The sequence below is a fragment of the Myotis daubentonii genome, chromosome 3 (genome assembly GCF_963259705.1).
Source record: "Myotis daubentonii chromosome 3, mMyoDau2.1, whole genome shotgun sequence".
Classification (NCBI taxonomy): Eukaryota; Metazoa; Chordata; class Mammalia; order Chiroptera; family Vespertilionidae; genus Myotis; species Myotis daubentonii.
Window position 1 is genome coordinate 219,847,491 of NC_081842.1, and position 16,961 is coordinate 219,864,451.

General features: G+C 66.3%; 1 protein-coding gene across 1 annotated transcript; it reads left to right on the forward strand.

The window, feature by feature from the left end:
• The first annotated feature begins 4,198 nt into the window (after window positions 1-4,198).
• RNF223 (ring finger protein 223) lies at window positions 4,199-7,375 on the forward strand. The gene is made up of 2 exons (XM_059691628.1): window positions 4,199-4,732; window positions 6,012-7,375. Exon 2 carries the CDS (start codon window positions 6,021-6,023, stop codon window positions 6,927-6,929), a length of 909 nt encoding a protein of 302 aa, XP_059547611.1. The 5' UTR covers window positions 4,199-4,732; window positions 6,012-6,020; the 3' UTR covers window positions 6,930-7,375.
• The last annotated feature ends 9,586 nt before the right edge of the window (window positions 7,376-16,961 follow it).

The following is a 16,961-nucleotide window of genomic DNA, read 5'->3' on the forward strand; positions in this document are numbered from 1 at the left end:
CAGGCCTCTGTCCTGAGCAGGCGGAGGCCCGTCCGGCTGCTGCCGCTCGCGGGGACGGAGGGGCCGAGAGGGGGGGTGGGGGAGAGCCCTCCACAAGGACCAGGGCCCCGGCCCCAAAGCCTGCGCCCCGGCCGGCGGGCGAGTTCCTGCACAGCCCCCCATCAGGCGTTCTGGGCGAGGGGCCTGCTCCCAGCTGCCTCAGGCCGGCAGGACGCCCAGTGCCCACCCGTCGGGGCTGCTGCTCGGAGGGCTTTTCTGTGACAGGAGCTGCTGGTGGGCAACGTGGAGCCAGGGGCGACCAGGGGCCCGGAGGCGTGACCAGTGGGCAGTGCCAGCTGGAGGGGCTGGTGACCAGGGGCCCTGCACAGAACACCCATGGGCCCAGGAGGTGTGACCAGTGGGCAGTGCCAGCTGGAGGGGCCAGAGCAGGGGCCCTGCACAGGACACCCAGGGGCCCGGAGGCGTGACCAGTGGGCAGTGCCAGCTGCAGGGGCCGGAGCAGGGGCCCTGCACAGGACACCCATGGGCCCGGAGGCGTGACCAGTGGGCAGTGCCAGCTGGAGGGGCTGGAGCAGGGGCCACTGTCAGTTGGCAGCAGGTGGCTACCCACGGAGGGCCAGGGCTTCACCCCAGAGCTGGCCCGACAGCCCTGCCCAGCCCATGTCCACTGTCACCCGGATGGCGGGCACCTGCTCACCTGTGCCTGGGACACCCGCCTGAGGTTTACGGCTCTGGGGGTTGGGGGGACACGACGTCGGCTGGGCCGGGAGGGCGAGGGGTGTGCACAACCCGGGGCCGCAGGGGGCTCCCCAGGCTCTATCCTTCGTGCTGGGGATGGTGCCCAGGAACCGCCTGCCCTGCCCGTGGCCAGCAGCCTCCCAGGGCCAGGCCCCCCACCCCCCTCCCACCCCCGGTCCCTGAGCTGCGCTCTGCCCACTGCCGGGAGGGAGGGAGCCTGGCCAGACCGAACCAGTGGCGGGTGGGGCCCAGCAGAAGTCCTCGTGGGGAAGGGAAGGTGGGCATAGCCGCGTCCTGGGGTGCCGCGTGGAGGTGGGGTCACCCCCTGCCCCACAGCAGCCCCGAGGCTTCTCCACCTCACAGGGGCTGGGCTGGGGGACGGGTGGGGAGACAGGGCAGGGTTCCCAGCAGCTCGGGGAGCCTAGGGAGGAGGAGGAGCCCGCCCGCCCTCCCGGGGTGGGGTGGGGGCACAGATCAGGACAGAGCTCGCCCTCTGCTCCCATGTTGGCACCAGGCCAGGCTGGTAACGGGGCAAAACGAAACCACCCTGTTCAACAAGGACAGCAGGTCTGGCCAGTCAGGCCCTGGAGCCCAGGCCAGGAAGAGGGAGGCCCTCCCAGCCGCTCATCCCTGAGTGCCCCCCCCCATCTCTTCCCGCCCACAACCCAGGGCCACCTCAGCCCTCCACACCCTCCCCAGCCCACCTCGCGGGTCTGCCAACTCGGAATTTGTCTCCAGCCCCAGCCCCACACTGGGACGCCTTTCCCCTGACCTGTGAGGCCGGGGGGGGGGGGGGGGGTCAGGGAGGGGGGCGGGGTGCCCTGGCCCCTTGGGCATTAGCCACACCGGCCTCTGCTGCTGGGCCCCCTGGCCCCCAGATAGCAGGGGTGGGATTGCTGGACGTGCTGTGCCAGCCCTTGACCCTGGGCCCGCAGGCCAGACAGCGGGGGTCGGGCGCCAGCGGGGAGGTGGGCGGCTGGCAGGGCAGGTGGTCCAGTGGGGCCTGCACAGTCCCTCCCCGGCCCTCGCATTGGCCACAGTGAGGGCGATTTCTGGGTCACAGCTCAGGCCAGAGCAGGCAGGGGGGCACCATGTCCACATAGTGGGGGTCTGAGGGGCTGTGTCCCCCCCGACGCCCCAGGAGGTGAGATGGTTGGGGGTGCACCCCGGAGTCACAGCTGCAGCTCATTCGTTCCTTCATCCACTCAGAACTAGGAGACTCCCTGAGAGCCAACAGAGGTCAGAGGTCAGCAGGAGCACCAACCTACAGCAGGGCTGGGCGGCGGGGCTCAGGGCATGACCCGGTGGGGCCTGAGGAGGAGGTGTGAAGGCAGAGGGCCCAGCCAGGGGCCTGGGCGTGGGCCCCAGAAAGAGCCGCCACAGCAAGCCGGGGGAGGGGCGCCGGGCTGGCCCCCAGGGACCTGCCGGGCGCGGGGGGGGGGGGGGGGGGACCGGCCGGGCGCAGGGGGGACCGGCCGGGCGCGGGGGGGACCTGCTGGGCGCAGGGGGGACCGGCCGGGTGCAGGGGGGACCGGACGGGTGCAGGGGGGACCGGCCGGGCGCAGGGGGGACCGGCCGGGTGCAGGGGGGACCGGCCGCACAGCCCGCCTGGCCTGCCTGCAGAGCCACCTTGGGGGCCCAGCGCCAGGGCCGGGGCGGAGGCTGGACCTGGTGCACAGCCCAGCCGCCCCTGCGGGCACTGGCCTGGGGCAGTTTCTGCCCAAATCAGGAGGCCGGCCTCCCACCTGGTCCCGGAGGAAGGCAGCCGCGGTGTCCCCAGCCTCCCTGTCCGTGTCCCTGGGGGCAGAGCTTCGCAAGTCGCTGGCCCTGGGCCCGGCCCCAGGTGAGCTGCTGGCCGGTCCCCATGCCGGTCTCCATGCGGGTCCCCATGCCAGGCAGCGCCAGGGAGCTGGGGCGGGTCAGGGGGTCCGGGGGAGGGGCAGGAAGCACCGTCCTGCATCTGCTCGCCGGCGAGGACGCGTGGGGCCAGCGTTTCCAGGCGTCCTGAGGGCTCAGGCCCCGCAGCCCAGGCCCCGACAGGACGACAGGACGACAGGACGGGGTCATGAGGCCTCACACACCGGCAGCCGCGCTCCCCTCGCCGACGCCCACGCAGCTGCCCACGCAGGAACGCCCTGTCACTCAGCCAGGCTGACAGGCGGTCTGTGCCCACCCCGTCCCCACAGGACACACGCGGGCCTCGGGCTGGCACACCTGCAGCCACAGCGCCCAGGCCTGGCCCTGCCCACAGCACATTCCTCGCCGTCCTCGCCCCTCGCCTCTGGCCACTGACTGTCCCCAGGAGCCCGATGACCTCAGAGCTGGGATGCTCCCAGGAGCCTCAGGTTCTCGGAGCAGAGGGACCGGCACTTCCTGGAATCAGTCCCCATGGGAACCCGGGCCTCGCACGCACGGGCCAGGCCGGGAGCCCCCACCTCTGGCGGAATTCCCACCCCCTCTCAGGGCCCCCACCCCCTCTCAGAGCCCCCCCTCCTCGCCAGGCATCTCACTGGGACTCCCCCCTCAGGCACCCTGGTCGCTCTCGGAGGCCAGGTCTCCCTTCTCCAGGGACAGGCGCTGCCCCCCCCCTCCCCCCACTCCAGTCACCCACCCTCAGCCTCCGGACGGAGCCTCAGCACCCATCTCCCCTGCCCCGTGGCTGCCCCTCCTGGGGTCCCTACCCAGGCAGCCTGCTCTGTGCACCCACCTCCTCGGGCTGGTGGTCCTCATGCTGACCTCTGACCCCTGTGGTCTCAGCTCTCTAGTGCTTGGAGCTGGGCAGTCTCGGGGTCCCAGGCCACCCGCTGAGCGGGTGTGAGGCAGGCCCTCCGCCAGGATGGACGCCACTCTGAGCCTCCCATGCTCAGCACCCCCACCAGGTGCAAGGTCGGGTCACGTGTCAGCAGCGGGGCCCACGCCCTGAGTCTCCCAGGTGTGCACCGTTCAGAGGGGAGGGGCCACCTGCCATGACTGCAGGGCTGGGGGGCGGCGTCAGGTGTGGGGACGTCCGGGCAGTGGGTGGGTGAGGGGTGCAGTCTGTGCCACTGGGTAAACCCCGGCCCCTCAGCCCGGCCCAGGCCCCCACCGGCCCCGAGGCCTGCAGGACCCACGCTGACCGGCTGAAACCGCTCCCACCCCCGGGAAGATTTCCAGCCCCCTCGGCGGCCGAGGGCTCCCTTGGGCTCCAGGGTCCCTCGCGTGTGACCAGGGTGCCCCCAGCAGTCACCCCAAACGAGTCCTGTGACCCTCCTGGTCCCTGAGGCATCCTTTCCTTTGACCCTGCTCCTTGGGGGGTGCTCCCAGCCCTGACCTCTCACCCATCCCTGGACCCAGAGGCTGTGGGGCGGGACCAGGGGCAGCAGAATCCCAGGTCTGGAGAGCCATGTGTGTGAACATGGGGTGACACGTGTGGACACACATGTCAACGGGTCGTGTACATGAGGTGGGCGGGCAGGAGCGAGGGCTGTGGAGGGGACATCGGTGAGATCACAGGGTGTGAGGACCTGGGCTGAGGTGCAGAGTGGGGGGCTGGGAGGCCCCAGGAGCTCAGCGGCTGCTCCAGGCGCCACCCCAGACCTGCCCCGGCTGCGGAGGCCTCACTGACCTCCGCCCCACCCCACCCTCTGCTCCCAGCTCGCCAGGGAGAGGACGGGAGGCCAGCCAATCCTGAGGCCGAGGCCACGCCCCCGGCCAGCGTGACCTGAGTCCATAAATACACCAGCCGGGACCCAGCCAGAGGACTCACACCTGCCTCAGCACGCACACCTGGGAGACACGCAACCCCTGCCCTCCACCCGCCAGGAACACGCAGAGGCGCACCTGCCAGCCAGGGCCACCGAGACAGCTGGCCACCAGCCCAGGAGGCACACCTGTCCGTGGAGCGCAGGCTGGCCTGGCCCGGAGGAGAGCAGTGGTGGAGAGCGAGGAGTCTCAGAGCCTGGCCCCGGCCGGCCAGGAGCACCATGCCCCGGCCCCGCTGACCCCCGGCCGCCAGGTAAGGCCCGCTCAGCCGGCTCTCACCTCTCACCTGGACCGGCTCAGGGTGGGGCAGCTCCTCAGGGTGGGGCCTCAGTGCCAAGGAACCGGTTACGTGGGCACACCGGCCGGGGGAGGGCAGCCAGTCCCCCAAACCCGGCCACGGCCGCGGCCTGACCCGCAGCCACCCTGCCCCAGGCAACGGTGACATCCCATGTTGGGATGTGGGGGCACTCGTGACATCACCGTGATGTCACCGCGACTCAGGCCTTCAGTCACGGGGCAGCGATGGGGAGCGTCCATGGCCTGTCATCCTGGAGTCATCCCCCGGCTGACCAGCAAGTCAGGGTCGGGGCCGCCTCGGGGGCCTCCTGAGCTCCACGGGGCCAGGGCCAGGGTCTTCCCAAAGCCCTGGCCTCCTCTGCCCACCAGGTGGCTGCCGGTGGTGGAGGCCAGGGCCCAGTGGAGGGGCAGGGGCAGCGCTGGGCAGAGCCCTGGTCAGCAGGCTGGTCACCTGAGCCCGGCCAAGGAGGCGGAGACAGGGTCCCCCTGGGAGCAGGATGGGCCAGGAGGGGGCAGCTGTGTGCCGGGCGCAGGACAGAGGCCCGTGTACCCCCCCCCCCCCCCCCGGGCAGAGGGCTGACTCAGGCCCTTGCCACCAGCAGACAGGCTGCCCCTTCAGGCTCGGGGCACGGCTGGGACACAAACCTTCCTCAGACCACCAGCCTCCGCCCTACTCAGGCCTCTCCGTCCCCCCTAGACCCGCCTGACTCAGCCCCAGACCCAGTCCTGACCTCCCCAGCCAGGCCGGGCACCCAGCCCGGTGCTTACACTGGGATCCATGTTCAAACCCACTTCCCCTGACCCAGAGCCCAGGCCGGCTGCCGGGGGACCTGGCTGAGTCCCCCACCCTCCAAGCTGCCTTTTCGACTCCTGGCCGTGACGTCTCGTGGCCTGGCCCCGCCATGGGAATAGTAACTGTTGTGGCCCATTGATGGTCACCTGCACCTCCGCCGGGGGCACCGCCAGGGCAGGGCCAGCCTGAGGCGTCCCCCTGGCGGTCAGCACGACACCTGTGCACATGGTCCGTCCGCAGACCCATCCGGCTGCCCGGGCCCAGCACTCAGACGCTGCCCAGCCTCAGCGTGAGGCGCTGGAGGGGGTGGGACAGGGTGCAGGTGGCACCCGCAGGTGGGCAGTGTCCTTCCTGGGACCTTTGGGTCAGGTGCAAGGGAGAGAGGGACAGGCAGGAAGGGGCAGCCTGAGGTCACTCACAGTCATCTCTGTTTGTCCCACAGCCCAGAGCCATGTCATCACGCCAGCAGGTGTGGCACACGGCCATGCCGCCCCCCAGCCTGAGCAGCCCCACGTCCCCTGTGCCCAGATCCCCCAGCTCAGTCAGTGGCGCCAGGTCCCCCGGCTCGGTCAGCAACCCCAGGTCCCCCGGCTCGGTCAGCGGCCTCAGGTCCCCCGGCTCGGTCAGCAACCCCAGGTCCCCCGGCTCGGTCAGCAACCCCAGGTCCCCCGGCTCGGTCAGCGGCCTCAGGTCCCCTGGGACCCCCTGCTCGGAGAAGGTGGCCTCCCCGCTGGAGTGCTCCATCTGCTTCTCGGGCTACGACAACATCTTCAAGACGCCCAAGGAGCTGTCCTGCACCCATGTCTTCTGCTTGGAGTGCCTGGCACGGCTGGCGGCTGCCCAGCCAGCTGGCCGGCCCGGCAGTGAGGCTGTGCCCTGCCCGTTCTGCCGGCAGCCCACCACCGTGCCCGCCGACGGGGCCCCCGCACTGCCCACCAGCCGCCAGCTGCAGGCCAAGATGCCGGCGCACCTGCGGCGGGAGGAGCCCGTGTGGCTGGAGGGCACCAAGCTGTGCTGCTGCCTCCCACCCTCTGCGCCCGGCCCGGCGACGCCCGGCTTTGTGTGCGTGGACGTGGGCCTGAGCAAGCCCGCTGAGCCCGCGGTGCCCATGCCCAGCCCCAGCCCCACCGGCCGCCGCCGGGGCCGCCTCGCCCGCTGCTGGGCCCGCTGCGGGGACTGGAAGCGCCTGGCGCTCATCACGGCGCTGCTGCTGGCGCTCTTCTGCGTGGTGCTCTGGCCTGTGCAGTGCGCGCTCAGGACCGGGAGTCTGCACTGCCTGACCCGGCCGCCCCCCAGTGCCGCGCCGGCCACCGTCACCTACCCAGCCACCTTCCCTCTCGGGCCCCTGGCCGATGACTAGGTTGTCCACGCTCCATGCTGGGTCCCCGCCCACAGCGGGGTTGGGGTGCAGTGGCTGTTGGAAATCCGTCCCAGGACCCCACAAGAGCCCCAGCATCTCTGAGGACCCCACTTGGCTCACCTGACCCCACTCTGGGGCTGGGTCCTGATGGCTCCCCAAAGCCTCCAAGAATAATAGGCTCCTAGGAGCCCCAGAGACCACCCCTAACTCCCACGATGCAGTTGTGGAGACCGAGGCCCAGGCAGACCGCCTGGCAGGCCCCCCTGTATGCACTGTGAATCGCCCACAGGGGCAGCCCCTTGCCGAGCAGGGAGGGGTGCGCCGCCCTCACGTTCACATTTCACACCCACCCGGCTCCTTCCCCGGGCAGGGCCGGCCCCTCCCGTGGGGTCCATCCGACCTTCCTGAACTGAACGTTTTTAAATAAATTATTTTGTATCCACGTTTGGAAAGGGGTCCTTGCCTGTGCGCCCTCCTCCCTGTACCACTGACCCCCCTCCAGAGAAGCCCAGAGAGCCTCAATCCAGAGGACACCCACTGGATCCAACTCCCAGCAGCCCCTGGGCAGGCGGGCCCAGCCTCGGAGTCCACCTCCCGTCTCCTCAGGCTGCGGAGGGGCTGGGCAGTTCGGGACTTGGCTGCCCCCAAGGACCCTGAGGCTCCCCTAGGGAGGTGGGAGCCCCCAGAGCGCCTGGGACGGGGGAGGCCTGGCCTGGCCCAGAGCCCCCCATCCTCAGCCATCGTCATACTGGATTGCACCCCTAAGAAGTCACGGCCCCACAATCCTGCAGGAAGCCTGGCTGGGGTGTGCAGAACCCCTGAACCTGGGAACCGAGGGTCATGGGGGCACAGAAGCAGAGTTGCTGACGTGTGTTCAACCGTTCACACACCACAGCCCCCAGCAGCCCCTCCCGGGCCTGGCCGGTAACGACAAGCCCTGCCAGTCCCTCCCCCCGGGTTCGCTCTCAGCCCCAGGAACCCTGCGCCACCAGGTTGGCGTGGCTAAGGGGGGCCCGGCAGGTTCTGGCTCAGCCTGCTCACCCCTCACCCCGAAGCCTGGGCTTCTGCTGCACCCAGCTGAGCCTCTGGGGGTGGGGACCCCGGAGAAGATGGGCCTTGTGGCGGCCAGAAGACATTTCCCAGGCCCAGCGATGACAGACGGGAACAGGCGTTTTACTGGGAACACACGGAGCCACAGACCCCTGGGGGGGTGGTGCCTGCGACCACGGACCGCATGACAGTGACACTGCACCCAGTCAGCACGCACACACACTAGTCAGCCATGCACACACGTCAGCCACATACACGGAGCCTCGCCCTCTCACGGGCAGGGCCAGGCATGTGAGGTTGCACATGTGGTCACGTGAGCATCTCACACATTCAACAAGCATTTATCTACATGTGACTGCAAGGTAATGGCCTGGGCCAGGCCTGGACACAGCAGGGACTGAGCTGCTGCCCAGACCACATCCCAGACCAGGCCACTGCGGGCAGGGCTGAGGGGAGGCTCTGGAGGCAGGGGTCGTGTGCAGGAGGCAGGGGTCGTGTGCAGGAGGCAGGGGTCGTGTGCAGGACGCAGGGGGTCATGTGCAGGAGGCAGGGGTAGTGTGCAGGGTGCAGGGGGTCGTGTGTAGGAGGCAGGGGTAGTGTGCAGGAGGCAGGGGTCATGTGCAGGACGCAGGGGGTCATGTGCAGGAGGCAGGGGTAGTGTGCAGGGTGCAGGGGTCATGTGCAGGAGGCAGGGGTCGTGTGCAGGAGGCAGGGGTCGTGTGCAGGAGGCAGGGGTCATGTGCAGGACGCAGGGGGTCGTGTGCAGGAGGCAGGGGTAGTGTGCAGGGTGCAGGGGGTCGTGTGTAGGAGGCAGGGGTAGTGTGCAGGAGGCGGGGGTCGTGTGCAGGAGGCAGGGGTCGTGTGCAGGGAGGGTGCAGGGGGTCGTGTGCAGGAGGCAGGGGTCGTGAGCAGGGAGGGTGCAGGGGAGCCGGCACAAGCACAACTGGCCACCAGCTCGCTGGTCACGTGTGTCACACATGCAGGCTGACACTCAAGCCAGTGGAGCACATGGTCTCTCCCTGTTGTGCAGGTGGTCCCTGGTGGCCTCTCACCCTGAGGGACAAGCCACAGCCCTGAGACCCTGCCCCTCCACCCCCACCCGGGAGTCCCAGGAGGGACCAGGACACCGGCTCTCCCAACCACCCTCCCCGTGTCCAGGTCTGACGGGCAGGCTCCTGGACAAGCTCCAGGCTAAACACAGTCCTTCTTTTAATTTTTTTAAAGAGAGAGAGAGAGAGAGAGAGAGAGAGAGAGAGAGAGAGAGAGAGGAACGGGGAGGGAGAGACAGAGAAACATCGATGTGAGAGTGAAACATCCAACATCCCTCGGCTGCCTCCTGCTCGCCCCGCCCCGTGATGGAGCCACAGCGCAGGCCGTGCCCCGAGTGGGAATCCACCGGCTGCCCCACCCACGGGGCAGACAGTCCTGCTCACGGGGCTTCAGCTCCACGGGACACGGGCACGCCGGCCCTCGTACCCGCTGCCCGAGGTCTCCGGGGTCCTGTGGGCAGAGACCGGTTCTGTGGGTTTTCGCGCCCTCGCTGTGCCCATGGCCTCCGGGCGGGGACACCGCCCTCCCCCCGGGGGGGCCCAGGTTTGGTCCTGCTCCCCGGCGCTCCACTCATGCCGTGGCGCTCGGGACGCAGTCGGGCTCCTCCGAGGCTCGCGCTGGGAGGTGGGGCGCTGCTCACCATGCGATGCCCGCGCAGGCCCCATCCCTGCCCAGCCCGCCCACCTGCTCCCGCAGGTGCCGCTGCCCGCACTTCAAAACGCACGAAGACGTGGACAATTGGGTCTCTGAACGGTCGGCCTCAAAGCAAGAAAGTTCTATTGGGACGATCTCCACCAATCACCTGGAAGATGGGGAATGTGGTGCTAGCGATGGACATCACTTTGAATAAGGCATTTTTGATGTTTCTCTTGAAATTATCGTGTTTTCTTTGATTACAAAATCTGAATCATTAACCGGTTAAAAATGCGGGTTGACTATTAACCGGTTAATAATGTGGATTAATACCAATCGGTTAATAATGCAGATTAATTATCAGTTAATAATTCGAATTAATGATCAACCTGTTGATAATGTGGATTAACCATCAACTGGTTAATAATGCAGATTAATTATCAACCGGTTAACGATACAGATTAACTATTAACCAGTTTAATAATGCGGATTAACTATTAACCGGTTAAAAATTCGGATTTTGTAATCAAAGAAAACATGATAATTTCAAGAGAAACATCTAAAGTGCTTTATTCAAAGTGCTGTCCGTCCCTAGCTACAATTCCCCCGTCTTTCAGGTGATTTGTGGACACCGTCCCAATAGAACTTTTCTTGCTTTGAGGCAGACCATTCAGAGACCCAATTGTCCACGTCTTCGCACGTGTTGAAGTGCCGCTCAGAAAGCACGTGTGCCGTCGATCGGAATGAGTCGTCATCTGAGGGAGTGAGGGCTGGTGAACACGGCGGTGGGTTCATGCCTCCCAGGCAAGACCTTTTCACGTGTCTTAACTGGTTGTGGAGTGTGTGATGGTGGGTCATCATGAAGCAACATTACTTTGCTGTGTCCTCTGGCCCATTCTGGTCGTTTCACCATCAAAGAGTGGTTCAAATTGAGTATTTGTTGTTGGTAGCGATCAGTATTAACCGTTTCACCTGGTGTTAGAAGCTCGTAAGACACCACACCTTCCTGATCCCACCAAACAGAGCGATTTGGCCTTGCAGTCGATGTTGATGGCTGACCTGGATCATCCATGATTTTGTGCGTTTGGGATTCTCAACATAAATCCACTCTTCATCGCCAGTCACAATTGGATGCAAAAAAGACTTTCATGCCATCGAAGCAACATTTTACTGATGACTTTTCGGTTTTCCGTTTGTCTTTCGTTCAGTTGATGTGGCACCCGTCTTCCTCCCTTTAAAACCTTCCCCACTGCTTGTAAACGATCGGAAATTGTTTGCTGAGCAACGTTTAATGTTTCTGCAGGCTGTTTCTGAGTTTGACACGCACCTTCATCCAATAATGCTTGTCATCGTTGGTCTTCAAACATTTTCGGTTGACCTGGACGTTCTTTGTCTTTCACATCGAAATCGTCACTTTTAAAGCATTTAAACCTGCGTCCACACGTATCTTGAGATGGAGCACGTTCACCATAAGCTTCCCGAAGCTTTCAGCAGCACGTTTCTTCAAAATAAAGTAATGAATTAAAATTTCCCGCAAATGCTCTTTTTTTTTTGGACACGAAATTCGACATTTGAAACTGTTGTCAATACAAATAGCAGACACATCAACTCGCTTGTATATCAACGTATGTGTAGCCCCATCTGTTGGGAAAAGTCCGCGTTATTAACCGGTGCACCTGGCAGAGCTTCACTGTCCTCCAGGGCAGGACGGGGCAGGCACAGGGTCAGAGCAGGTGCGGCCGCGACCCCGCGGGTGGGAGGGGCTCAGGGGATAAACAGGAGGAGAAAGCCAAGGCCAGAAGGAGTGATCAGCAGGGCTGAGGCTGAGCAGGAGGGGTCGGGAGGAGAAGATGGGGTTCGGGGCTCTCGAGTCCCCCCCATCCCCAGAGCTTCCTGAAGCCTGAAGAAGCAAGGCTGGGCCAGCCACCCGCCCAAGCCCAGGTGAGCACACGGGCACGGTCCTGACTGACTGTCTCCTGCCACACCTGGCCTAGCGGCGGGCACCGGGGTCTGCAGACGGCCCAGAGGTGGGCACCGGGGTCTGCAGACGGCCCAGAGGTGGGCACCGGGGGCTGCAGACGGCCAGAGGCGGGCACCGGGGGCTGCAGACGGCCAGAGGCGGGCACCGGGGGCTGCAGACGGCCCAGAGGCAGTGCACACCTGCCCGGTCTGTGGCCTGGCTTCTCTGGGTCCCTCTGGAAGGGAGTGTGGGCCCGTGGGCTGGTGTTTCCAGTGACAGAACACCTGCAGGTCTATGCGAAGGTACGCACAGCAGCCCAGGTGGCTCACGCGTCCCTTCCACCTCCGGCGGGGGCGGGGCTCAGGACAATGTCTAGTCCAGCTCTCTCTGAGGACCTGTCTAAGGACCCCTTGGGGACTGCCACACCTGTCCCCCCAAATGTCTGTTGTCCTGCCAAGGTCTACAGCCTGGGCCCTGGCTCTCCCAGGACAGGCAGCTGGCCAGGCACACGGCCTCCTGCACACCCAGGCGCACGGTCAGCCACGCTCAGGAGGCACAGGTGGTCCTGACCGGGAGGGAAGACGCCACTCAGGTCGCAGGTGAGGAAGGGCCCTGAGCGCAGAGGGAGCCCCACACCTGTGGTGGGAACGGCCCAGCGCGGCCCCTCCCGGGGAGGGTGTTTCTGTGTCAAACCCGGCTTTTCTCTGGCCACTTCTCCTTCTTCGGACACAGGAGCCTGCCCGCCTGCCCGCCTGCCCGCCTGCCCCCCTGCCCCTCTGCCCCTCTGCCTCCCTGCTCCCCTGCTCCCCTGCCCCTCTGCCCCTCTGCCCCCTGCCCCTCTGCCCCCTGCCCCTCTTCCCCCCTGCCCCTCTGCCCCCTGCCCCTCTGCCCCCCTGCCCCCCTGCCCCTCTGCCCCTCTGCCCCCTGCCCCTCTGCCCCCTGCCCCTCTTCCCCCCTGCCCCTCTGCCCCCTGCCCCTCTGCCCCTCTGCTCCCCTGCCCCTCTGCCCCTCTGCCCCCTGCCCCTCTGCCCCCCTGCCCCCCTGCCCCTCTGCCCCCTGCCCCCCTGCCCCCGCAGCACCAGGCAGGACGGGGGTTTCAGCCACAGCTGACCTTCCCCAGAGCCTGCCACCCCCTGACCCCTTTCCCCAGACCACAGCACCCTGCAACACCCGCACCTCAAACTCCTCCCAGAAGCCCTCTCGCCGGTGTGCATGGCCTTGAGCTCCCGCACACACTGTCAGTGCTGGCTGAGCGGACCCTCATGGCCTTGAGGGCTGGCAGGGAGCGACCCATGTCCAAGTTTAGCATGGTCCCCAGCGCCTCCCAAGGACAGCTGCCTGGCCCACACCCTGCCCCCCTGCCCCCCGCCCCACTGCCCCCCTTCCCGCCTGCCCCCTGCCCCCCGCCCCACTGCCCCTCTGCCCTGCTGCCCGCTGCCCCTCTGCCCTGCTGCCCCTCTGCCCTGCTGCCTCCTGCCCCCTGCCCCCTGCCCCCTGCCCCTCTGCCCTGCTGCCCCCTACCCCCTGCCCCTCTGTCCTGCACCCTTTCTCCTGGGCAGAGCTGTGGGCCCCCGAGAAGCAGCCCACTCTGGATTCCATGCTTCATGGCAGGTGGGGGCACCATGGCCCCCAACTTCACCAACTTCTTGTGACTCTCCATCCGCCTCCCCGTCTCCAACATCCCACTTCCCGAGGCTGTGGGGCCACCTCGCCTTCCGGGAGTCACACCCACCTGGCCGTGCCTCCTCCCGGAGCAGAGGGGAGTGTCGGCAACAGGTGGCCGCGTCCCCCGGCCGGCTGTGAGCGCCGACAGCAAACCCCAGGCTCTGACTCTGGCTCTGACTCTCCCGCACCAGGAGGCATCCTGACATCCCCTTTTTTTCTTCCTTAAACAATGGAATTGTACATTTTATTATTATTATTAATATATTTTTATTGATTTCGGAGAGGAAGGGAGAGGGAGAGAGAAACATCAATGATGAGAGTCATTGATGGGCTGCCTCCTGCACGCCCCCCACTGGGGACCGAGCCCGCAGCGGGCAGGTGCCCTTGACTAGAATCGAACCCGGGACCCCTCAGTCTGCCGGCCGACGCACTATCCACTGAGCCACACCAGCTCGGGCCCGACATTCCTTTTCCATCAGCAGCTTCTCAGCATCCTTGCCAGACGGGGGCCCTCGGACCCGGAGCAGGGCTGGGCGCACAGGTGAGACTGGGGGGCACACCTGGCCAGGTGAGGGGCACAGCGACAGGCAGAGGCAGCCACCCAGGCCCGCTGTCCTGCCCCTGGCTGACCCTCCCCCGCTCGGTCTGCAGGGCCCGGGGTGGCCACCAGGTGGCAGCCTGGCCCTCAGCAAAGCAGGGGAAGGCGCCTCTCCCCGCCCCGCCCCCTTCCCGGCTGCACCCTCAGGCCGCGCAGTGCCGGTGGGGAAGCCGAGGCTGGGAGAACCTGCTCCCCCATCTCCAGCCGGAAGGGCGGGGCGAGGCCGCTGCGGGCCCGGTGCCGCTCGCCCCTGCATCGGGTGCCGGGCCCGGGCGGGAGGGCGGGAGGGCGGACGGCCCCTCGGCTTTGGGCAGCCGTGGGAGCTGGGGGTGCAGGGCGCCCACAGACCCTGCCCTGGGACACGCTCGCCCGGGCCGCACACGCAGAGGCCGCTGCTCTCTGCTCGGTCGTGGGTCCCGGCTCTGCCAGTCCCGCGCACCCGGGTGTAGGCACCGTCCCCACGACCAGCCCTCCGTCCTGATGCCCCCAGCCCTCCGGGACAGACAGCCTCCCCGAGCCCGCCCTGCCGGGGCTGCAGACAAGGGGGGGGCAGGGCCCCCAGACAGCTCCCCTGAGCCCCGGGGACCCTCCTCCTGGATGGTAAACCTCGGATCAGATGTTGTTAGAGACCCACCTCCTTTCCACTATCGTGTGCGTTTGCTAATCTTCACCCAGGACATTTTTCCATTGATTTTCAGAGAGTGGAAGAGGGAAAGACAGAAACATGATGTGAGAGAAACATCAACTGGTTGCCTCCTGCTCACCCCCAACCAGGGCCGGCGCGGGAGGAGCCTGCACGCGAGGTCCGCGCCCTCGACCGGACCTGAACGGGCCCTTGGGTCCGCAGACCGTCTCTCCACGGCTCCTTTCCGCTCTCCTGAGCCTCAGAGGAGCCGACCCTGCAGAGCCGGTGCCAGCCGCCTCCTCACAGCACCCCTAGGTCCCCGGCCCTCCCCCCAGGCGCTGCTGGGGGAGGGGGCACCGGCCATGTCTGCCGTGGCTGAGGACGTTGCTCAGGCAGAGAAGCCCCTGTGCCCCGCAGATCAGGCCTTGTCCACCCCTCAGTGATCTAGGGGTCCCGGGTCATAGGGTGACCCTTCCTGTGACCTCCACCCTCACCAAGCCTAAGGAGGTGTGCCAAGCGCCAGGAAGCAGTGACACGTGTCCTACACCCGTGTGGCTCCCCTGACAGGCACATGCACGCTAGCATCAGAGTTCACGTGTGTCTGAGCATGTGTGTGTGTGTGTGAGAGAGAGCATGTGTGTGTATGTATGCGTGTGAGCATGTGTGTGCATTGTGTGTATGTATGCGTGTGTGTGAGCATGTGTGTGTATGCGTGTGTGTGTGTGAGCATGTGTGTGTGTGAGCGTGTGTGTGTGTGAGCGTGTGTGTGCGCACACACGCACTCCCAGGGAGCCAGATCGGCAGTTCCGGTCACACTCTCCACGAGGCAGGAAGCTCATACACTTCCCTGCTGGGGCCCCAGCCCCGAGGCCTTGCGGGGATGGGGGGGAGCTGGTTGAGAGAGGGCTGTTGCCTCAGGTACGCAGGGTCAAGGGCCGGAGACTAGAGGGGAGACCAGACCCTCCTGGAGACCCCCCTGCTCGGCCCTTGGTGTCAGGCCCAGGGCGGGGAGGGGTACCCACCAGGTGGGACACATCGCTGGTGGCCAGAGGGAGCCTGGGGCGGGGCAGAGGGTCTGGGTGTGGGGAGAGGGAGGGCCTGCTACTGTCCGCACACCTGCTGCCCCTCCGGGTGAGACACTGTCGCCCACGCCTGCAGGGCACCTGCTGCCCCCGGGTCACAGCACCTCTGACCTCCCCAGGCCCAGCTCCCTCAGAAACCGTCCTTCCCACCCGCCTGCGCTGAGGCTGGCCTCCAGGTGTCAGGGCGCCAGGCCTGGGGGCCACGGGGCGTGAAGGGCAGGACGTCTGGGGCATCTCGCCTGCGTCCCCCAAGCACACTCCTGGGGTGTCGGCGTTGGCTGCTGGGTGCTCACCTGCACCAGGTCATCTCTGCCCCCTCGCCCCACCCTGCTACACCCCACCCCACTCCCCTAAAGGTGCTGCGCCAACACGTCTGGCCGTCACCCAGGAAGTTTAGATAAAAGCAGGCTTTCGAGGGCGCTGAGCTTCAGGCTGCGGGGCTCACAGGGGCCCCTCAGGGTGCTTCCGCACACCTCGGCCTGATCGTAAGGGACAGGTCCTGCTCTCTGGGCACCGCCTTCCTGGAGGGTGCAGATGGGAGGGTCCCACCCCCTGACCAGTGGCCTGTCCACCTTGCACCCGCCCACAGCTGCTCCTCCGCTGCAGCCCCTCCCGCCGCCTGGGGCTCACACCCAGCAGCCCCGCGCTCCCCTGAACAAGCCGTTAGTGACTCGGGGATGAGAATGTGGACGCCGTCAGCAGGTGCGTCAGCGGAGCTTATGGGAGCTTTTATTTTCATTTTGTTTTTTCTATCGACACAAAATGAAATTAAAACACCCAGTTCTTTTTTATCGATTCATTTGAGAGAGGAAGGGAGAGGAAGAAACATCCATGATGAGAATCGTGGATCGGCTGCCTCCTGCACGCCCCCCACTGGGGATGAGCCCACAGCCCGAGCACGTGTCCCGAACGGGAACTGAACCCTGACCTCCGGGCTCTTAGGTTGATGCTGAAACACGAGCCACGCCAGCCGGCAGAACAGTGACCTGGGAGGAGGCCACACAGCCCTCCGTTTCCTGCTCCGGGTTCGAGGCTCACAGCCGCTCCACAGGCCCAGCCCCTCGGGCCGAGGGTGTCTGAGCACAGGGTGGGCCAGTGGAGAGGGTCCCCTGCCACCCCCACCCTCCCCTCAGCTCCTGCCCACCCTGTGCTCAGACACAGAAGTGGCTGACCATGCGCGCATGCACACACACCAGGGCAGTGTGTGGGGTGCTGCCTGCAAGGCCACCAGCTCAGGCACCAGTGTGCACACTCTCACTGCAGGGGTCTCCTCGCCAAAGGGCCCCACCCCAGGGCAGGGCCCCTCCGTCTGAAGCTCTGAGGCCATAAGGGCGCCCGAGGCCTAAGAAAAGCCACAGGAGAGGAGCCA

What these genes read in the sequence shown, in the direction of transcription:
- RNF223 (XM_059691628.1), top strand. Translation starts at nt 6,021, where the DNA reads ATGTCATCACGCCAGCAGGTGTGGCACACGGCCATGCCGCCCCCCAGC.